Source organism: Capsella rubella, unplaced genomic scaffold, assembly GCF_000375325.1.
Source record: "Capsella rubella cultivar Monte Gargano unplaced genomic scaffold, Caprub1_0 scaffold_8, whole genome shotgun sequence".
In the NCBI taxonomy this organism is placed as follows: Eukaryota; Viridiplantae; Streptophyta; class Magnoliopsida; order Brassicales; family Brassicaceae; genus Capsella; species Capsella rubella.
The window spans coordinates 6,353,360-6,374,182 of record NW_006238916.1 but is presented as its reverse complement, the minus strand read 5'-3'; the positions used below and the strand labels follow the sequence as shown (position 1 = coordinate 6,374,182).

Below are 20,823 nucleotides of genomic sequence, written 5' to 3'. Positions count from 1 at the left end.
CGTTACTACAAATTTCTCCAAGTGCCCGAGAAAGAGCAAAACCTTATTTGTGGACATCAATTATTGCAATTGAAATTAAAGTCTTGAATAGTTGTTGATTTTGCAGGTCTAAATTAGAATTTTTGTATCATGTATAAGTAAGTAATTCAAATTAGTACATGTAATGTTTTGATGCAATTGATTTTCTTTTGTTTAGATGTACAACTTATGTACTATGCGCTCACCAAATCCATAGATGTAAATGGTCTTTTAGGTTTTTGATGGATTCGCAATTTATGCGGCTAATCCGTTCATACAAAGTAAACTCTAAATTTATATGGAATATAAATATATAAATTCTGTTGAACTGGTTATCAAGGCGACTCAAGAGTACATGTAAAAGAGAGAATCGATGTGTTTGATTTTCATGTTTTTGGTTAAGATATATATTTGTTCTTTCTAATAAGTTCCTAATTAAAATGTAGTCTATTGTGACATATGTCGTACATATTGAACTTTGGAAATAACTTAATTACTTTAACAACTTCGTCTTTATATTATGCTCAAACAATCATCTAGTTCACCCAATTTTTCATCTATTATAGTCATATATGTACCATAATTCATTTATACTCCCCATATAAATGACACCTGGTTGTCTTAATTTGTCCATAAACTTTGAATAATAATATCCTTTCTGCAAAAAGGATATTGCTTTCGTTAATTTAAGATGTTAATTATGTTTGTCTTTTCCAAATCGCTCTTTCTTAAAAGAGTAACCCACTTTTCAATCTTTTGTAAGAATTAAAATATACACTGCTATTATTTTAACATACGCATGCCAATAGTTTTTATTATATATATCAGCATCTATATATACATGTAATATTTTCATGGAATAATTTATACGATACTCTGAAAAATGAGAATGATTATATTAATTGGAACAATATGCAATTTTCTTATAAATTTATACGGATAATTAATATATTGATGGCTACTTGGCTTTTCATAAAAATAAATTGCTACTTGCAAAAAAAAACAAAAAAAACCCAAACTATTATTATTATTGTTACTTAATTCCTCTCCACCTTATTAATCAACATATAGACAAATATATACAATGATCCGCTAACGTTTTTGATTCGTATCCTTAAATGTAATATGGTATATATCGGTTGAATCTTCTGCATCGATGTCCGTCATAACAAGATTATGAAGGTATTTAAATGGTTTATTAAGATGCTTTTGACAAAATAAACATACGTTTGACGTTCTTTTAATTTTGGTTTTAATTAGACTTGTGCGAGAACATTCTTGTTTTATTTCAAAGAATATTCGTTTTTCGTGTTTGTCATTTAACCTGAAGCTATATAAATATTTCTTTCGGTAATTTCAAATGATAAGTTCTAATTTATAAGTAGTAATCACCTTGTTATCAATTCATAAGAATCTAGATTAACATTTTAAAAAAATTCATAAGATTTGAGTGAGAAAATAGCAAAATCCACAAAAATTCTCGAAAAAAAATCTTTAAAATAGCAGAATTAAAATAAAATACAAATCAAACTTCATTTTGAGTTATTAATATATTTTTTATATAAAGAAAAACTAATCTAGAACATCAAAGAGAAAATTGTCTTCTATGCCATGCACAGTGAAAAATCTTCTGCAGACTGCCATTTCGAGAAGTGTCTTCTCCCGCCTGCCACAAAGGCTTGGTAAAAAGACCAATCTAACCCTGGCCGAATTCGCTGCTCTGCCTCGCTCCTCTTCGATGACAGGACAGAAAGGTGCGTCTTCCCCATGCGACCGTTCACTTGCTATACCCACGAAACTGAATTTTCATTTATCACAAAACATCATTAACTGATGGACAAACAACTAACTTTATCCAAATTCTTCTCCAGGAAAATCTCTTCTCGTTTGGATCCGACTCAAACCGCTGAACCCATGGAAACTGAAGACCCTCCGATTACTTCACCCCCGTCGACGATGTCGATAGCGACCGAGCCGACAGATGTGCCGGACCAGCATCACAAGATCCCCACATCTGCTCACACTGGCTTCGAAGACAGAAACCCCGTCGACGATGTCGATAGCGAAGATGCCATCGCGCCCGAGGAGACAGGGGTGAAGAACCAAAGGCTCCCGGTAGGCCGTCTCGAAGTTGGCAGCCCCGAAACACCCGGCGCGACTTGCGAGGCGGTACATCAGAGCTCGAGCGTCCCCGAACCGACTGCCGACGCCGTACATCCGATCTCTGGCGACTCCGCTGAAACCCTAAAACCCCCGGTTGAAGACGCCGTTAGACACGAGAGACCTAGAATCCCCGTGGACGTTTCCAATTATGCCCGGAGAAGGTATGGTTGTCGTGCAGGACAATTTTTTTTTTTTCTATCAATAATAACTTTTCTATTTTTTTTGGGAAACAAAGTTTTTACTATTAAACACTGGTAATTTTGCAGATCTTCTCTTCGCTCGGCATCACCAAATAAACATCCGCCGGTTGTCCATCTCCAGTCTAAAGGGTAAGTTTTCGCTCGGCACAAGGTCAATCGCATGTCTTTCATATTGCTTGGAACGTTATATGTAGCCCTTACTCTCGCCTGGTCCATCTCTAAATTAGGTTAATCTTGTCCATAGTGGACATGTTCGCGTCCTTCTTCCCTTTTTTTGGCCAACATGTCTGTCTATGGAATAGCCCAATAGCATATGTATCATGGAAGTACCAATTTAATTTCGAAAGGTTTCGGAAATGTCTTCTGTAACCGGATGTTTTATTTTTCGTGATGTATCATAATGGGTCGATAGACATTATTATTTGTCATTCATTGGTCCCGTAGACAATTTACGATGGCCACCCACCAAACAAGTGTGATAGGACACCAGTAGACAAAATTTGTTGTCTTACGAAGTTCACAATATGCTACGGAAGACACTTTGGGTTTAGCTTAAAGTGTGGACAAGCTACAAGCACAACCCCCTACTACATTTAGTGTTTAAAATAATTTTATACCCTCTCATTAAATCTCATGATACCCATCAAACAACCCCTACCTAACATCATCAATGAAGATAATTAACTTTGCATTCCGCTCCCCAACCAACTATCATCTCTTTAAGTGAACAACTATCCAATACAAACACATAACAAAATGAAACACCATATTGATTTCTTTTTTTCTATACCCAAACCTCTTCTTATCAAAATTGTTCTTCACATAGCCCGTGACAGTTTTGAGTTTCTTGGTCCTTTGATTGCTACTAGCAGGTACCTGATGGACATTGTCTTCGACAAAGAGGTTCTGGAGGAAACATCGCTGACAACGTTTTACCAACAGCCCGACCTCACAAACAAACATCACAAATATCGCCATTTCTTTGCCCGTTGCGTGAAGGCATCAAACCCAACAGCTTGTTACTTTGAAAGCTTAAGGACAACTTCAAGAGATGGGCTTATGGCGGAAGGCATCTACCTTTTGAAGAACATCAAACCAGTGTCTTCGGAGATGGCTTTACAGGTGGATTGGGCTCTTTCAATATTATTAATTGCCAGTGGACATTATTATGAAGCTATGGACGTGTATGAGTCGTTCAAGAACAAAGTTGGTTCATACGAGAGAGCAAAGAGCATCGCTGCGTTGTTTCTGCAATTTATTCGGGAGATTGGGCCAGTTCTAATATCGGTACCGTGGTACCGTGGCTCATGGAGGTACAGGAAAACACCGTTTTGCGTGTTTTACGCGAATGGCGAAGCCGACGTAGGTTTCAAATGCACCGACGAGGCTGGATGCATAGAGTGCCTGGCGTACTGGCGATCCATCGACTTTCTCTGCATGTTTTAAGTGTAATCATCTTAATTAAGCAATGTAAGGCGCATCTCGCATAAGCTTCTTACGCAATGTCTTTGTCTAACTGAAAAATGCGGTGTTAAAACAACATGCCAGTCTGGTCTACACATCTGATTACTATCATATTGGTTGTCCACCTATATATTACGCTAATATTGTCCACGGCATGTTTGCGTCATTCTTCTTTTTTTTTGGGCGACATGTCTGTGTAACGAGTAAGCCCCTTCTTCTCATTTTTGCTTTAAATTAATGGACCAGTCTTGGTACGATTGGCTCGTTTGTGTTTTACATGCATCACAACCAATATGATATGATATGAGACATATCATAGCAATTACAGAAAAAAGGAAACAGATAGTTGTCTATCAGGAAAATGGGGACCAAACAACATCCCAGTTTGGTCCACATAACAGATTACTAGATAAGTAATCGTCAGCGTAATGTTTAAGAAAAATGTGGACCAAAACACAGACTATTTTGGTACGCAGACCAAATTACCATGTAAGCAGAATGTGTCAGCACTTGTGGACCAAAACATAGACCATTTTGGTCCACAAGCAATTACTATGTAAGTAATTGTCAGCTGAATACTACACCTTCGAATGTTTCCCTTTACCAAAAAATATTAAATTTCCCCTCTAAACCAAAAAATACTAAAAAACCCCTCTGAACTAGATAACTTGTCTACCACCACAGCTGTGGGCCCGCAGACAAATTTTCTACTTCATATAAGGTTGGAACATGTCTTCCGGTTATGACCAGTCCCGTTACACCTCCCACATCTGATTGGTTTCACCCGCTTCTTAACCTGCACACAGCCAGGGCAAAATAGTTACACATCACGACCCTTGGGCTAACGAATACGTAAATGGGTAAATGGGTTTCAAACTTACCCTACGCTTTTCTCCTTGCGAGGGGATCCTCTTCTTCCGGGGCCTGCCCCCACCTCTTTTTTCTTTTGGCGGGTTCACTGGAACTTCGTGTACAACAGGTGGGATGTCGGTATCCCTCTCATCCGGCACAGGCATTATGAGCGCCTCGTACCTTTTTTGCCACGGTTCAATGAAATATGGATAATCTACAAGACTATATATGTCCACCCCCCGAACACACCTCGCAGCTAATGCATGACAGCACGGCACTTTTAACACATCGAACACGCGACAGCTGCAAGTTTTGTTCTCCAAATCAACCGTGAAAACGCACCCTGCAGCATCGTTTACCTGATACACCCAATCGCTAACTGACAAGACCGCGCATTTAACTGCTTCATCCAAATGGTCTATCAACAAGGCCTCAATTTCTGGTGTACATCTGGTCCTAGCTTTTCCTGCTTTTGTCCTCCGACAATAAAACCACCTCATCAACATTGCCCTTATATATTCCACCATCGAGACAATAGGATAGTCAACCGCCTTTTGCATCACCGCATTCAACGACTCTGATATGTTGCTGGTCATCAAATTGTAACGCATTCCCGGGAAATGCGATAGCGTCCAATGGGCCAGTCCTATTTGAGTAAGATATGCTGCACACGCTGGCTCTCTTGTAACTATTTCAGTCCACCACACCTTGAATTCCCCCACGGTGTATGCTTTTGCTGCCTTGCTAACTATTGCAGCCAGTCCTTCACACCCAAAGTTGTGCTTTACATTGCGGAAAAGATGGACAGAACACGCGCCATGGTGAGCTAGAGGGTACACCCTCCGTAGACCAGAATAGATTGAGGCATGTCTATCGGACACGAAGACTAGGTCCTCCTCATCAGGGACAAACCTTTGCAAATTTCGGAAAAACCAAACCCAACCCGCTTCGTTCTCCCCATCAACAACCCCAAATGCTAGCGGATAGATTTGCATATTTCCATCCTGTCCACTAGCAGCAACCAGGCAAACTTTGTACTTTCCCTTCATGGCGGTCCCATCAATCACTATAACCTTCCTCAAATACTTATAACCAGAGATAGACGCCCCGAAAGCAAAGAACAGATATTTAAAGAGCGTATTCTTTTTCTCTTTGTCCATCGCCGTGTGCATTGCAGTTATCGTCCCCGGATTAGTTGTCTTTAACAGGTGCAGGTATGTTGACAAGAACCTGTAACTAGCCTCTTCGTTACCTCTTGCTGCGGCCATAGCAAGTTCTTTCGCGTTCCACGCCTTGGTGTAAGATATTGTCACATTTAACTCGGATAGTACCATGTCTGGCAACTCGCACGCTCTTGGCCCTGTCCTACCGTTTGCAAATTTCGTTTTCAGCAACTCCGCCAGGATCTTGGCCGTCGCCTTCTCGCCATAATTTGTCCTAGCAGCAACATCATAAGTATGATTCAACTCGACCGTTCTAATTTCCAGATTCTCGGAGCCTTTATGGGTAGTCGCATAAATTCGCCAACCACAGTTCTTGTCCACGCAGTTTGCAATCACTCTCCCTTTGTCAGACTTATTAATCCTATAGTTGAATAACCTCTTCATCGCATACAACGAAAGGGTACCACGCATATCTTCTTTGTTTGCAAAGATACGTCCAACATATAGTCCATCAGAGGACCGCTTCAAATCCATGTTCCTCTCCTCTCGTGGCGCCCCCCTAAGGTTGTCACACTCAGGCGGTGCATCTTCCAACAACAATGGATCATCTTCTCTAATCTCCGCATGGTTACGGAGATCCTCAGAAACAAAACTGCGCATACCCTGCGCAGTATTAGGTACATCAACTTCGTATCCAACATTGCCACTGCCTTCGTCGTTGTCCATCGGAAAACTAGACGCCTCCCCGACCTCCATCTCTTTCTGTGGTAGCCCCGCACTGCCTACCTCGTCCCCTGGATGGAATGACACATCTCGGAATGGATCCCAGCTTGGCGGGTACTCTTTATCAATAAGTTCTTTCCACTCATCAAAATCGTAGTCCTCTGAAGCCTCACAAGTCCCCGTAGGTTGTCCATTCGCTTCATCGTACAATCTCCCCAAAGTGCCCACTTCTTCTTGGTCGTCATCGTTCTCGCCGGATACCAAGTCTGTGCCGTCCACCCAGTTGTCCTTAAAAACATGTCCACCAGAGTTAACACCTCTTTTCCGCTTCATGTTCACCATTCGCTCCATACGTTGTTCGCTTGGTGGTCCGGTTTTGTGTGTCTCTGTAGCCTCAATGGCTGCAAAATACTCTAACATCACCTCGTCTTCCAATGTAGCAATATCGTCACCTGGGATTTTTTGTTTCTCTGTCACCGACACTGTATTGTCCACGTCTTTGGCAGTCAACACGATATTGTCCACACCGTTGGCGGACTTGTCCATGTCCACCGCATCACCTACGCGGTCAGTCGCAGTTGCGTACAAATACAGACCGCCGTACTCTGCATGCTTCACCTTAAACTGCTCAAACGCGGCATCGCTGGTGATCGTAATTGGTGGCATTCTCCCCTGCGTGAAAGCTGCAGTTTCGCCTGGGTACCAGAAGCTCAAATCGAGTTGTTGTCCACCAAGGTCAACACCCAAAACATCTGCCACACGCTCAGTCAACCCGGAAAACTTTGACCCCCACCCGATAGACATGCATTCTCCCATTTGTCCACTGGTAACTTTGAATTTCCAAAATCCTTCGTCTGAATATGTCCATTTGCCCCCGATGACACATACGGTCCTGTCCATGTCTTCCAACCTACACGTCGCTTTTATCACACACATGTGAGTTCTTCTCTCTCACACACAGCAAGAACAACAATAAATGCTCAACAACAATAAATGCTCAACCAACAAACTATAATGGACGATACCTGTCTATCTTTGTTCTCTATTGCCTGCTAACTCTTGCTAAATCTTGTCCGTCGTTGTCTTCTACCCTCTTCACCAAGAACTCGAAATCGCTGCAGTTCAGAAACCGATCCAGAACTACTTGTCCTTCATGCCTAACACAAACACAACCTCTTTAATCTTTTAATCTGTAATCAAATCTTTAATCTTTTACACACAGGATAATACCCCCAACCCATCATTTAATGCCCTCTGCCTCTGCCCCCAAAAACGTCACATCGCCTCCTATTTTCGTATGTTGCCTATGCCTCTGGCGCAACACTCAACCAAGCTTGCCCGAGGGCAAAATCGTCACGAAACCTTCGCTTGTGGCAGGATTTGAAAGAGGTTTCCAATAATGGCAGAAGCCGAAATTCGAGTTTACAAACTGGCACTGCTGACAAAATTCCCAACATCAAACTCCATTTAAATTATATAAAAGAACTCAATATAACTAGAATATAACTATAATGCTATGCTATGGCACAAACTTCCTTACGTTAAATGCAGGCCTATTTGCCACTTTATCTTTTTGGTGCCATAGCAGTTTATTTCTATGAGTTAATATAGAATCAGTACTACAAGAGATCTATGTGTTATTTCTCTTTTGATAAACTTACAGAAGTTAAAATTCGACCGATGGAATCTTCACGAGCAGCGAGGACGAAAAAAAGTTTTTGGGGGACAAAAACCAAAGTGCATGTGGAGTATTGTGGCCTTAATGATTAATCTAGCTAGCTTTTGTGCAATGTATTTAAAAACTTTTTAGTTCCTCAGAAATCAATATTGTATTGGACAAAGTTGTTTCAAATTCTGTATTTCCCATAGGTTTTATCTAATAACAGGTACACATTTATTCAATTATTCCCATTAACATCTATACACACACACACACCATAAACTCAAACTTATGAAAAAAAGTCTTACCAATTATATTACATCAATAAGACATTAATAATCGATTCCAATAGTCAACTATAAGTGCTAATTGTATATATATCCGTTATGGTTTTACTTTCTATTGTATCACAACTTGTCGTATATGAAATAACGAAAACATCTCTACGAGTGTTTATCCAGCTATCTATTAATTATCGTACGAGACAATATCATTGAAAAGTAGGGTTCGATTTCAACTGTGGTAAAAATCTAGTCAGACAAGACAAGAATTTTAAAGCTTGAAAACAGCAATGTTTTGATGAACTTAAGTACAAAATATACACTCTATAAACTAAGACAAATTGTGAACTGGATAATGCAACATTAGGTCGAGTCACAAGGTAGATTAATGGGATGTCCAACTAGGTGAGGTCATGGAGGATAACACTACTAGTTGACTTTCCTAGTTTATGCCTTCATCACAAAAGTTGATGGTGTCACCCCGAGAATGTTTGACGAAATATCCAATTAATACATACTTTCTTTGAGACCATGCATGCAAGATTATGCGTAAATCTTTCATAGAAAGAACAAAAAAACGACTGAAATGAGTACTGAAGGTGATAAAAAGAAGTCATAATTAAGGTTATGATACGTACATAAAGTCTTGTAACATCATATCTTGTGAAAAAAAGGAAGAGTGAGGAATTAGAGGTAGACATGACTTTCGAAAGAGTGATCAATATATATGGTAGGATGCTATAAGATAATTAAAATAACGTGTTACCATATAAGATAACGTGTCATTGGATATAATAACATGCTAACATAAAATGTGTTATTACGAATTAATGATAATATAATGCATGCTTAGATAAGGATAGAATTTATGTAGTAACGAAAATATATAATAATACTTTTCAAATGAAGGCTATTTTTCTTTTTTTTTTGATAAAAATCAAGGCTATTTTACATTGATAATTAATAGATAAAATTACTGACATGTCTCTTTGGCGAGGACATAATATCTACATATAATATATCAAAAGCTAGATTAATAATTCTGACTTTATCTTATAAGAAGATTTATTCTCATTAATTTAGAGTTTGCAAAATATTTTGAAAATCCTATCAATACTAATTAATAAAAGAAATAAAATTGATTTGAATCTTGGTCTTTGGACCGGAGCCAATGCCTAGCTAGTAGACAATGACTTGTTTCGGTCCTTTATATTGTAACTCGAAAAAAGTAACAATTTTCTAATCAAAGTTTCAGTCAAAATAAGCTTAGATATTTAGATATTCTTCCATAGATACAAGAGAGTATCACGTGGTCGTGTTAGCTTTTTGTATTATTTTTGATCATAGTTGTAGAGAAATATATACTTGTTTTATCCGCAATTTGATTATAATGTATTTGAGTTTCTTATTTTTGTCAACTTTGTTGTATATTATAAGTTCGTATTCACATATTTTTGTGTTATTTATATTGTTAGCATATATATATATGTGTGACATCCTCTTCCTGCATTTGCTCCCTATATTCCTCATTATTATTAAGTCATGGGGAGAGAGACGAAGTCATGCAAGTCGTGGAGCGACATGAAGAAACACTTAAACGACACCGTCTCCAAGAGCTTCGCCGGTCGTTTCTTCAAGCTTGAAGCAAGAAAAACAAATTTCACAACCGAACTCCGAGCTGCCACCGCCACATTCCTCACCATGGCTTATATCATTACCGTCAACGCCAATATCTTAGCCGACTCTGGTGCCACTTGCTCCGTACAAGACTGTTCTACCGTGGCCGGTTCGTCACCACCCGGACCAGAGTGCGTCCTTGGTTCTAACCCTGGCTACGAACAATGTATTTCCAGAGTTAAAAAGGACCTCGTTGTGGCAACTTCTTTATCAGCCATGGTTGGTTCGTTAGCAATGGGTTTAGTAGCTAATCTCCCTTTCGGACTTGCTCCTGGTATGGGAGCCAATGCTTACATCGCGTACAACGTAGTAGGCTTTCGTGGCTCCGGTTCAATCTCTTACCATACCGCTATGGCCATCGTGCTTCTTGAAGGATGCGCGTTTCTCGCGGTGTCTGCTCTAGGACTCCGCGGGAAACTAGCTCGTCTCATCCCTCAAACGGTGAGACTAGCATGCGCGGTTGGTATAGGAATGTTCATAGCTTTCGTCGGTTTACAAATGAACCAAGGCATTGGACTCGTTGGACCGGATAAGTCAACTCTAGTTACGTTAACCGCATGTGCGAAGATGGATCCTGTCACGGGAGCTTGTCTTGAAGGGAAAATGAAGAGTCCTACGTTTTGGTTAGCTGTTGTTGGGTTTCTCATAACGAGCTATGGTTTAATGAAGAACGTTAAAGGTAGTATGATTTATGGAATCGTGTTCGTTACGGCTGTTTCTTGGATTAGAGGCACTGAAGTCACAATCTTTCCACACACTCCTCTCGGAGACTCAAACTATAACTACTTCACAAAGATCGTTGACTTTCACAAGATCCAGTCAACGTTAGGAGCTATAAGCTTCACGGAGTTTAGGAACAGCGAGGTTTGGGTTGCGTTCGTAACACTCTTCTACGTTGACCTCCTAGGCACGACCGGAGTACTCTACACGATGGCTGAGATCGGAGGGTTCGTGGAAGACGGGAAGTTCGAAGGAGAGTACGCGGCTTACTTAGTAGACGCCGGCTCCTCCGTGGTGGGATCGGCGTTAGGGGTCACAACGACGGCGACGTTCGTGGAGTCGTCGGCGGGGTTGAAAGAAGGAGGGAAGACGGGTCTAACGGCGGTTATCGTCGGAGTGTACTTCTTGGCGTCGATGTTTTTGACGCCGTTAGTTACTAACGTGCCGAGGTGGGCGGTTGGGCCGTCGTTGGTGATGGTTGGTGTGATGATGATGGGAGTGGTGAAAGATATCAAATGGGGAGAGACTAAAGAAGCCGTTACGGCGTTTGTAACGATCTTGCTTATGCCGTTGACTTATTCCATTGCTAATGGGATTATTGCTGGTATTGGTATGTATCTTGCTCTAAGCATGTACGATGTCGTTTTGGGAGTTGTGAAGTGGCTTAATGGGGTTAGGAAACGGGTTATGAAAGAGCATAACCAAGTTTCATCGGTCGGTACCGTCGAGATCGTTTGATTAACCGACGTCGGTTAACCGGTTTTGAATCGGTTCTAGTGGTGTGAGTGTGATGATCACACCGGAAGTGGTGGAACTTTTCACATGGTCGGTAGTTAGATGACCATGCAAAGACTCGTCATGATTAATGCTCGATCAGTGGGGGGTTTTATTTGTTTTGTTTTTCTAAATTTTTGTGTGTTTTGGTTTAGTTTTTGCTTAGGGAGAGAGTAGTGTATGAAGTAACATTGGATGCATTAGCTGCCATGAAAGTGTATTCGATGATTCATGGCTGCTTGTGCATGCGTTGTTCCTAGGGTTTGTTATGTTTCAACCAAACGCTTTTTTTTTTTCTTGTAACAAAAATATTTCAATCAAAAACGTTTGGCTCCTTTGGTATTCCAAGCATCCCTAACTTGGCAAACAAGACTTCTTTAGCTCACTACTGTCCATGTTGCTATGTTTTTTTTCCATGTAATAAATTGCGTATACTAGTTCAACCCAAGCTATATTACAATTCTTTCAATCATAGTTTGATGTAATCATGTAAAAGAAAATATATATTCTCACCAGTTGCACATATTTAATTCGATAAGATTCATGTTTTTCGTACGAATGATTCTTCAAATAATCTTTTCTGAGTACATTGAGATGTAATTAAACAGCTGGTTGGAAGAAACATTATGATAGTTCTTGAACATGTACCTTAATCAAAGATTATATATCTACTTCTCAAGCTAACATTTTATGAAGGCTAGCTACAAAGTTACATAATATATAGTAATGAGAATAAATGAAAATGTATGGGTAAAATTTGAAGACTCAGTGACTCATTGTCTTCATTGAAAGCCTATGTTCATGGTTATGAAGTAAAGGATCAATGCTACAAAGATTAAAAAAAAAAAGATATAAATTAGCTGAAAATTAAAATTTACAAAAAATTAAAATTGAGTATATATCACACGTAAATGCATTTTGATATACTTACATCCAATAGCTTTTGGTCTAACACTTAAAGATGAACCAGTTGGTGTAATAACTACATAAACAAATAAATAATACGAAACCGAGTGAACCATTTGGTTATAAAAATTGTATAGAAACTGATAATACGATACTAACCTGAATCACAGTTCGTAGTGGAATTATGGTTGTCACACATGCAAACATGTCTAAGTCCTCCACCATCAGTAGATTCATAGCCACAAGTCCCAGAAGTTGCAACACACGCACGACAAAACGCATCACTTCCTTGTAGCTCGTACTTGACACGTATACCATAAGCCCAATCGGATGGTCCTCTAAGCTTCAAGGGTGCGAGATTGTAGGCACTACTGTATCCTTCACACTCCAACTTACTTAGATTGATTGCTTTTACTGACTCGAACCCGACCGCACAACACATGGGTGGTCCTGATCCGGAATGTATACCCGGTTGTCTGTATCCGACCATGTCCCAAGCTGGACATGACATGTATTCTTCGCAGCTCATTCCTGATATGTTGCGGCACGGCACTTTCTTTTCGGGGAAGCCTTAACCAAATAAAACCGGAACCCGAACCCAAATGTGTTCATAATTTGATTGTTTTTAATTACAAAGAAAACATAGTCTAACCAAACTGAATTTTGGTATATCAAAAGCTAAACCAGATTTTATGCTAACAACAAAAAATCAATTATTGATGTATGAAACGTATAATCATATTAATTAACGCAATAATATTTTAGTCATAATTTACGAAATTATTCAAAACAAAACGAATCAAATCGAAATTTCATCAAACCTAACCGATTAGAAATTGTTTTTTTTTTCTTTCTATTGTAAACCATTTTATAAGATTTGTAAGAAATCAAAATCTAATGTTTAAGTTGTTTTTGTGGAGAATCTAAAATTCTAAAAGTTGTCTACCCTAAGTTGAAATTTAAATGAATTAAAATTTAATATCTTAGTTGTTTTTTTGTGAAGTTTTTGTTGCAAGTAACTTACTAACCTTGAAATATAGGAGATTTAGGAGAGCATCCGATCAACATAAAGACATTATCAGAGGTAGGATTGAAATAAGGAGCTCTCCAATCCTCAGCTTCAAAGCCATTGCCTTTGCCTCCGAGCACGATGGTTTGGCAGGTCGACATGTGAGGATCATGCAGAGTTATGGACTGATATGCGTAGTCGATGTCCAAAACTCTATAAGAACCTGAACTTATGTGAAACATCAACACATCGTTCATACAAAACAAGAGATCTCTATACCCTGGATGCCCACATCCATTTCGGATTCCAAACGGATAATCAATGGTTATGTTTCCACAGTATGATCGGCATGCATCCACAATGCAAAGTTCCATGAGTGCCAGAGAGGATAGAATCAAGATGATCAAGATTTTCATTTTTGTTTATTTTGGGTTGTTTATAAGAGTGATGTGTGTGATCTTTGATGCAGAGAGTAAAGAGTTATATCTGAAGATTGCTTGCAGCTTAAGAGATTCTTTGCTTGTCGGAACAATAAAGCTAAACTCCTGCACTTTTTAATACACATGACCATAGTATGTCCTAGGAACAAAATAAAATAAGAATGCTAATAAATAAGACTAAGTACAATGAACAGAGGAACATATATTGAATACAACTAGATTCGTATAGCTTGAGCATTCTCACTATGTACCAGTAGAGCATTTATATAGCTTTTGAGCTACTTTCAAGATCGGTGACCATTGGGAGAAGTAGTTCGATTCTTCTTGTATTTCCAGAACTCGTCCTTCTTCCCTTTCGTCCTAGCTTTAACCCGACCGAATTTACTATTAATTATACCAAGTATGGCAGTCTTATCCTTTCTGTTCTTCGTCTTTGCTTTGTCTTCCAGAATCGCTCTAAGTTTCTCATAGGACCTCGGGTCTGGTACTTGGCCGCTTTTAACCATCATCTTGTGGTAAAAGAATGCCCTTTTGAAGTCTCGAACACGAACAAACGCATAGATCATGGTTGAGTATGTGATTGAATCAGGTTTTAAGTTGAGAGCAGCCATTTCCTTCAACAGCTGAGGCAATTTCGCATCTTGTCCTCCCCGTGCGTACGCATTCATCAGCATATTGTAAGTCATAACACTAGGCTGCAAACCCATTTTACCAAACTCACAAACCACATCCCTTGCTTCGATGTACTTTCCTTGCTTGGCAAACCCATCAACAAGAGTGTTATATGTTACCCGTGTCCCTTTTACTTTTTCTCTCAGCATTAGTTTCCAAATTTCCAGCAGCTTTGCAGTGTCACCAGATCGTCTAAATGCATCGAGAAGTGATGTGTATGTTTCAACAGACGGTTTAATCCCCTCTTTACACATATCTTCAAAGGAACCATAAGCTTTTTCGTGCCACCCGCTGACCGAGTAAGCATGAATAAGAGCTGTGTAAGAATGCGACGAAGGTTTCAAACCAAATTTCTTCATCCGCAGGAAAGCATCAGCAGCCATATCACTCATCTTCTTCGTCCTCCCATACGCACTAATCAAACATGTGTACGATTTCACATTTGGCTCTAATCCTAATTCCTCCATCTCCCGCAGAAGTGTCTCTACAATATCAGGCTGCATCCTTCTAGCATAAGCATCCATGAGAATGTTGTAAGTTGCAGCTGTAGGCTTCAAGCCTTTATCTTTCATTTCAGCAAAAAGACCTTCCACTTCTTCTATGTGGTTGGATTTGTTGTAAGCATCCATCAGCGTATTATACACAATCGTATTAGAACGAATTCCTTTCTTCTCCATCTCCGTTTGGATCACAAGAGCTTCTTCTTTAAGCCCTTCGTCACAAAATGATTTAACAAGGCCACCAAAAACATCCTGACTCCACTTCACACCTTTCTCGCTCATCTTCTCGAATATCTCCCAAACTTCTTTTGCACTTCGTCCTGCTTTCCTCATGGTTGTGATCATTATAGCACATGTAACATTGTCTGGATACACATTGATCTTATCCATAGCTTCATACACTTCCCAAGCATCATCATACCTATCAAAAGATCACCAACTACACAATTTGACTAAAGCTTGAACAAAGACTACAACTTTACATTCTCCTAAGCTAAATCATGAAACAAAGAGGAAAAAGCACATACCTTTGAGAAGCTGATAGCCCAGAAATGGCGGCGTTATAGAGACGAACATCTCTAAATTCTTCTTTGTCTGGTAAATTACGAAGCAGAAGCAGAATAGTATCAGCCATCCCTTGTCTACCGAGCAATGTAAACAACACAGAGCAAGCACGAGGGGAAGCAAGGGAAGGTTCTTGCAAACTCATCCATTCATAGAAATACAAACAACTCTTGACAAAACCAGATTCACCCATCATCACTAATGCCTCTACACACTCTGTATCACTAACCCTTCCTTCAAAACCTGATAACATCTCTCCCAGAGTTTGATTCTCTTTCAAATTCTTAGCAAGTTCCAAGATTTCCCCAGCGACGCCATTTTCAAACGGATTAAGCACACCAGGTGTTTGTTGATTTGCCACAGAGACTGATTCCTCGGACTCAGACTCGATCTCAGCTCCAGAGTCAGCGAAGTCCGAAGCCAAGTGCCAGGAAGTTCGACGATTCTTCTGGAGAGAGAATCTGGATTCTCGAGCTGGGTCTTCGGTTGATTCTGATGATAAAGTTCGTGACTTGAAGAATTTAAGAATTGGGTCTGTAAAATCACCTCCTTCGTCTTCTTCTTCTTCTTCTTCTTCTTCTTCTTCTTCTTCTTCTTCAACATCTTCGTCTTCTCCGCTAATATCTGTTGAATTGTCTGGTTGTTGTACACTCTCTGGTAAAGGGTCATCGAAGCAGGAGAGGAAAATGGAAGAAGATGACGACGAAGGGGAAGTAGCAGAGAGAGAAAGAGGTTTTCGATAAATTGAAGAGCGAATAAGAAGATAAGGTTCAGGGTAGTGAACTCGGTGAAGTAAAGGAAAAGAAGAATAAAACGATTGGGTCGCTAGAGAAGAAGACGCCATTGACATAGCTTAGCTTCAACCCCTTCAAGGTTCAAGCCAAAGTTTTAATATTTCGCTTGTAAAACTAAATAAAGGTTTCAACTTTTCAATTTCACCCTTGTTTACTCCTCTGCTCTTACATAAACTAACCCTGTTTGTGTTTCAAGCTTGGTAACGTATCTTTCTCATTAATCACCGACTTACTTGGTTTCTGCCAAAAAGCCTTAGCTTTTGTGTGTTCGTTCTTTTGGTTTTAGAAGCTAACGTAACAAACCAATTAATCATTGATGAATTCAAAAGCTTCTTATCAATTTCATACATAATATGCTATAGATTAAAGAAATATAAAAAAAAAGCAAATAATGATCAAACTTATTGTTTTTCTTTATAACATAAAGATTAAGGAGTATTTAGAGTTCATCTTTAAGCGAGTCCGAGGAGAGTCCAGAAGGATTAGTGTTGGAGTTCTTGAGAGGGTAAGAAGCTTCCATTGCAATGCCACAGAGTCCTTCTTTATCACTTACCCCTCTTTGCATTCTTATGTATCCTTTCTCTCCCCATTCCTCTCCCCATGAGTTCTTCACAATCCAATACTTTGTTCCTTCTATTGTTGTTCCATAGCCTACGACCGCAACTCCATGGTTTAGCTCTGTTCCACATTTCCCTGTAAACACTCCCTAGTGACACCGTTGCATGTGTTCAGAGTTCAGACCAAGAAAGTTTAATAAGTTTTGAACTGGATTAACTAGTTTATGTGTTGTGAGAGCTCCTTACCTCAGAGTAGAATTGAAAGTCTGAGCCTCCAGCATCAATGGCAACAGAGACAGGCTGATTAGCAACAGCTTTCATTAGATCATCCTCGCTGTTCTTAGGAACATCTTCGTGTCCATCGATTGAAACTACCGGAGCATTTTCTTTCTTTGTGTCACAAGTTTCATCTGAAGCTTGGTAAGGGTAGACTAGCTCGCTTGTGAGTCCTCCTTTCTCCTTGATGAACTCAAAAGCAAAGTCCATTAGACCTCCATTGCACCCTTGGTTCTGGTTTGTATCGCAGTCCACAAGCTCTTGCTCTGATAGTGATGTTAGCTTTTGAGTTCTTATTTGGTTGATCCCTTCCACAGCCACAACTGTTGAAAACGCCCAACAACTCCCTGTAATAACCACAAGCCTCATGTTATATATGTTGGTACTAATTTTACATTTTGCTTTGAGATTGAAAAGTATAAATGAAAAGAAGAATTAATTTTACCGCATTGGCCTTGGTTTTTGACAGGAGTGACGGCTCCATTCTTTCTCCAGTCAACGGAGGTTGGGAGAGTATTTACATTTGCATACATGAAGCTCTTTGTGGCTTGTCTTTCGCCTTGAAACATCCTATGATGTTTGATGTTTGAACCAGCGTATGTTCTCCTAAATTCCTCACTAGTCATGTCACCAAACTTGTTGAGCCTCAGCTTGTAAGATGTGTCCTTCTTGTTAGTCTCGTGGATGTGCTTCACGTTGTGCTTGAATACGTTAAACCTCTTAGCCTTCTCTTCAAGACTCCTAGCAACCGTGTGGTGACTCCTCCACCGTTCGTATAACTCCCACAAGCTATCTTCTGATTCAACATCTTTGTCATGGAAATCTAAACCTTTTGTGGTTTCAAGAATCATAAGCATGCAAAGCGCAAGAACAATGAATCGCTTCATCTTTAGTCTCTCTGGTACTTTTTGGTATGTTCTTTTGATTTAGAATGAGTTTGTGGATGGTAAAGACTAAAGAGAACATGTTTATATAGGGAATGTAAATCTTGGTGTGGGAGATTATTGTGACCAGTGACGACGAAATGTAATGAAAAAAAATACCAGAAAGGGGTTAGAGGGATTACTTGTGGGATTCAACAAAGTTTTGAGGTTAATGATGACAAAGGATACAACAATTAATTAATGGAGATGTAAAGATCAAATGTATAATTGAATTTTTATGTTGATTTAGTTGTGCAAGCAAAGCTCTTTTCATTTTATTTTTTCTTGGTTATGGTAACAATAATTGATGAATTTGGGAAAGATTAGGCGGTGAGATGACTCAATTACAAGTGTATACGAACCAAATATATACTAATAATTTGATCAAAGCACAACTTGTACGCAACCATTTAACTTTGATAGGAACTATATGATTGATGTAACCTAACCATGATTATGTAATTTTACAAATATGATAATTTGGAAAAGCCGTGTGTGAGTGTGACTAACTTATACGTAAGTGAGTAATAAAATAAAAATTCACAATAAGAGAACTGAATTGTTTGGTATGTGATATATATATATTTTTTTTCAATCTCTTTCACTATTTCGAAACTCAACATTTCTCGTGTTCCTTCTTTATAGTAAAACTTATGTTTTGTAATTTTCCTTTTTAACATCCTTTATTACACTAACAAGGCTTTGAAGTTTGAACTCAAACTAACAAAAGTTACTGCCTAACTTGTGTCATTCAACTAAAAGACATTACAATATCTGTTGTCCACAGACTTTTAAAGAGATTAAAGGAGAGATAAAGCAAGTATTACCATCAAAAAGTACATAACTAAGATTACGAGAAAAGTAAACAAAAAAAAGAAACGCTGACACACACACACACAGCAAACACGCACATCACATCACATGCACCAACCAAGAGGATGATGCAGTGTCGTGATTTACGTTTGCTTCTAACGTTTGTTTTTCCTTTATCGAGTAAAGTAAATGGAACGACGAAACTGTAATTGAACATCAGTGAATACGGTTCAAATATAAAAATCCTTAGCAAAAATATGAACCATGCATGTGTCACTATGCCATGAACCATAGGAATAGTATAAAAATTCTCCAACCATTTATTTCTATAACATTTAAATTTTCTTGAATTTTCAAGAACAAACGTCCAAATTCTCTAAAAAACCAAGTTATAACGTTGCTGGATTAATTTAAACTAGTCTTGGAACATAACCAAACATGGTTGGGTTAGAATAGATACCTCTACTATCAATGAAACCAAAACCTCGAGATACTTTGTATTTATCTTCTCCAACAATGTATACTTTGTTGAATATCCTATTCTCTTGATCTTTCTCACAACACACTGCGATTTTCTTCTCCTCGTCAATGAAAAAACTCATGTGACACGAAAACATATGAGGATGAGGTCTAAAATCCACTGTTAAGAACTTGTTCCACGACACATATGTGGTCTCGATCTCACTGCTTATCCATATTTCCATCTTTTGTGTCGCTTCTTTCTGGTATAACAACGAAATATGTTCTTCTCTAACAACCGATAGAGCCATTGTATCGTCACAACATGCTTTGTTTTCAATTGGGACGTACAAAGATTGTAATCTTTCCGTTGAAAAATCGAAACTTAGTAGAGAGTACATACTCCTTTCTGTTTGCTTAAACAGCCAATAAACATCTCCCTTCAATGACACGCCACGAGATTGTAAGCCGCCTTTAGGACTTACGGCATTGAGTTTTCTCCATGAATTAGAGGTAAAGTCATAGATTTCAGATTCTTGGTGGTGTGTATCCCCAAACCTCAAGATTTTGTAACCACGGCACAACTCTTTGTCTTTGTATCCGAGAGCACACACATCGTCTCTACGGCAATGATCCTGCCGTTTGATCCATCTAGTTTGGCCCGAAAACATGTTCCAAACCACAAACATGTTTCTTTTGGTACTAGCACATAGCAATATGCCATCACAGTGAAAGGCTTGACCTAGATCGACTTCTGAATCAAGATAAGGATCAATTAGGTTAAGTCCACGTTTAAACAAGGGAGCAGCATTCAAGTTAATTTCATTGATATAGGAGCACATTGAATAAACCCCAAATTTCACCACCACGAGAACATGATACTGCCTTGTAGATCTAGCATAAGCAATTTGCTTTTTGATGAATCTCGGATCTTTGACTAGATCTTTCAACTGTTTGTATTTTGACCGTAGTCGTTTGAGAGAGATCATCGGAAACCTTGACAACCTCTCCTCTATCAGATCCTGTGGAAGATTGAAGATCTTCATCATCGTTTCTCTTGTGAGTTCTGACATCGATCTTACAGAGGAGAAAGCTTTGAGAGTAAGTTAGGTCTTAATTAGGGTTTTAAGTAGCCTTCATACGTGTTCCCTCAATATTATTTATAAGGAAAAAACTTAAAACAAAAACAGAGAATGTGAGCCTCTTTAAATAGAG

At 39.1% G+C, this 20,823-nt stretch overlaps 5 protein-coding genes across 6 annotated transcripts; 1 reads left to right on the top strand and 4 right to left on the bottom strand.

The window, feature by feature from the left end:
• The first annotated feature begins 10,047 nt into the window (after positions 1-10,047).
• On the top strand, positions 10,048-12,030 carry LOC17876396 (adenine/guanine permease AZG2). The gene has a single exon (XM_006279721.2). It carries the CDS (start codon positions 10,067-10,069, stop codon positions 11,657-11,659), a length of 1,593 nt encoding a protein of 530 aa, XP_006279783.1. The 5' UTR covers positions 10,048-10,066; the 3' UTR covers positions 11,660-12,030.
• Positions 12,031-12,311: 281 nt separating this feature from the next.
• LOC17877249 lies at positions 12,312-14,026 on the bottom strand. 2 transcript variants are annotated; one of them, XM_006280812.2, is made up of 4 exons: positions 13,630-14,026; positions 12,761-13,171; positions 12,627-12,677; positions 12,312-12,521 (listed from the first exon to the last, which is right to left on the bottom strand). In XM_006280812.2, the coding sequence occupies exons 1-4, from the start codon at positions 14,024-14,026 to the stop codon at positions 12,478-12,480; spliced, it is 903 nt and encodes a 300-aa protein (XP_006280874.1). In that variant the 3' UTR covers positions 12,312-12,477. The 2 variants fall into 2 exon arrangements, with proteins under 2 accessions (XP_006280874.1, XP_023646027.1); XM_023790259.1 differs by lacking the exon at positions 12,627-12,677 and having other exon boundaries at positions 13,630-14,025.
• A 116-nt stretch (positions 14,027-14,142) lies between these two features.
• LOC17875025 (pentatricopeptide repeat-containing protein At5g50280, chloroplastic) lies at positions 14,143-16,755 on the bottom strand. Its single transcript, XM_006280011.2, has 2 exons — positions 15,750-16,755; positions 14,143-15,643 (listed from the first exon to the last, which is right to left on the bottom strand). Exons 1-2 carry the CDS (start codon positions 16,634-16,636, stop codon positions 14,335-14,337), a joined length of 2,196 nt encoding a protein of 731 aa, XP_006280073.1. The 5' UTR covers positions 16,637-16,755; the 3' UTR covers positions 14,143-14,334.
• Positions 16,756-16,870: 115 nt separating this feature from the next.
• LOC17877016 (KDEL-tailed cysteine endopeptidase CEP1) lies at positions 16,871-18,355 on the bottom strand. Its single transcript, XM_006280624.2, has 3 exons — positions 17,859-18,355; positions 17,384-17,760; positions 16,871-17,286 (listed from the first exon to the last, which is right to left on the bottom strand). The coding sequence occupies exons 1-3, from the start codon at positions 18,298-18,300 to the stop codon at positions 17,020-17,022; spliced, it is 1,086 nt and encodes a 361-aa protein (XP_006280686.1). The 5' UTR covers positions 18,301-18,355; the 3' UTR covers positions 16,871-17,019.
• Positions 18,356-19,559: 1,204 nt separating this feature from the next.
• LOC17876573 (putative F-box protein At3g17560) lies at positions 19,560-20,681 on the bottom strand. Its single transcript, XM_006281591.2, has one exon. It carries the CDS (start codon positions 20,679-20,681, stop codon positions 19,560-19,562), a length of 1,122 nt encoding a protein of 373 aa, XP_006281653.2.
• Between the last annotated feature and the right edge of the window lie 142 nt (positions 20,682-20,823).

Bases quoted from the DNA above. Each gene is read 5' to 3' on its own strand.
- LOC17875025 (XM_006280011.2), bottom strand. From the start codon at position 16,636: ATGTCAATGGCGTCTTCTTCTCTAGCGACCCAATCGTTTTATTCTTCT. The intron at 15,644-15,749 runs GTATGTGCTTTT...ATCTTTTGATAG, and splicing joins GGGCTATCAGCTTCTCAAAG to GTATGATGATGCTTGGGAAG.
- LOC17876396 (XM_006279721.2), top strand. From the start codon at position 10,067: ATGGGGAGAGAGACGAAGTCATGCAAGTCGTGGAGCGACATGAAGAAA.
- LOC17877249 (XM_006280812.2), bottom strand. From the start codon at position 14,026: ATGAAAATCTTGATCATCTTGATTCTATCCTCTCTGGCACTCATGGAA. The intron at 12,678-12,760 runs GTTAGTATCGTA...TTGTTTATGTAG, and splicing joins CACTACGAACTGTGATTCAG to TTATTACACCAACTGGTTCA. The intron at 12,522-12,626 runs GTAAGTATATCA...TAATCTTTGTAG, and splicing joins TAGACCAAAAGCTATTGGAT to CATTGATCCTTTACTTCATA.
- LOC17876573 (XM_006281591.2), bottom strand. From the start codon at position 20,681: ATGTCAGAACTCACAAGAGAAACGATGATGAAGATCTTCAATCTTCCA.
- LOC17877016 (XM_006280624.2), bottom strand. From the start codon at position 18,300: ATGAAGCGATTCATTGTTCTTGCGCTTTGCATGCTTATGATTCTTGAA. The intron at 17,761-17,858 runs GTAAAATTAATT...TGGTTATTACAG, and splicing joins CAAAAACCAAGGCCAATGCG to GGAGTTGTTGGGCGTTTTCA. The intron at 17,287-17,383 runs GTAAGGAGCTCT...CGGTGTCACTAG, and splicing joins ACTTTCAATTCTACTCTGAG to GGAGTGTTTACAGGGAAATG.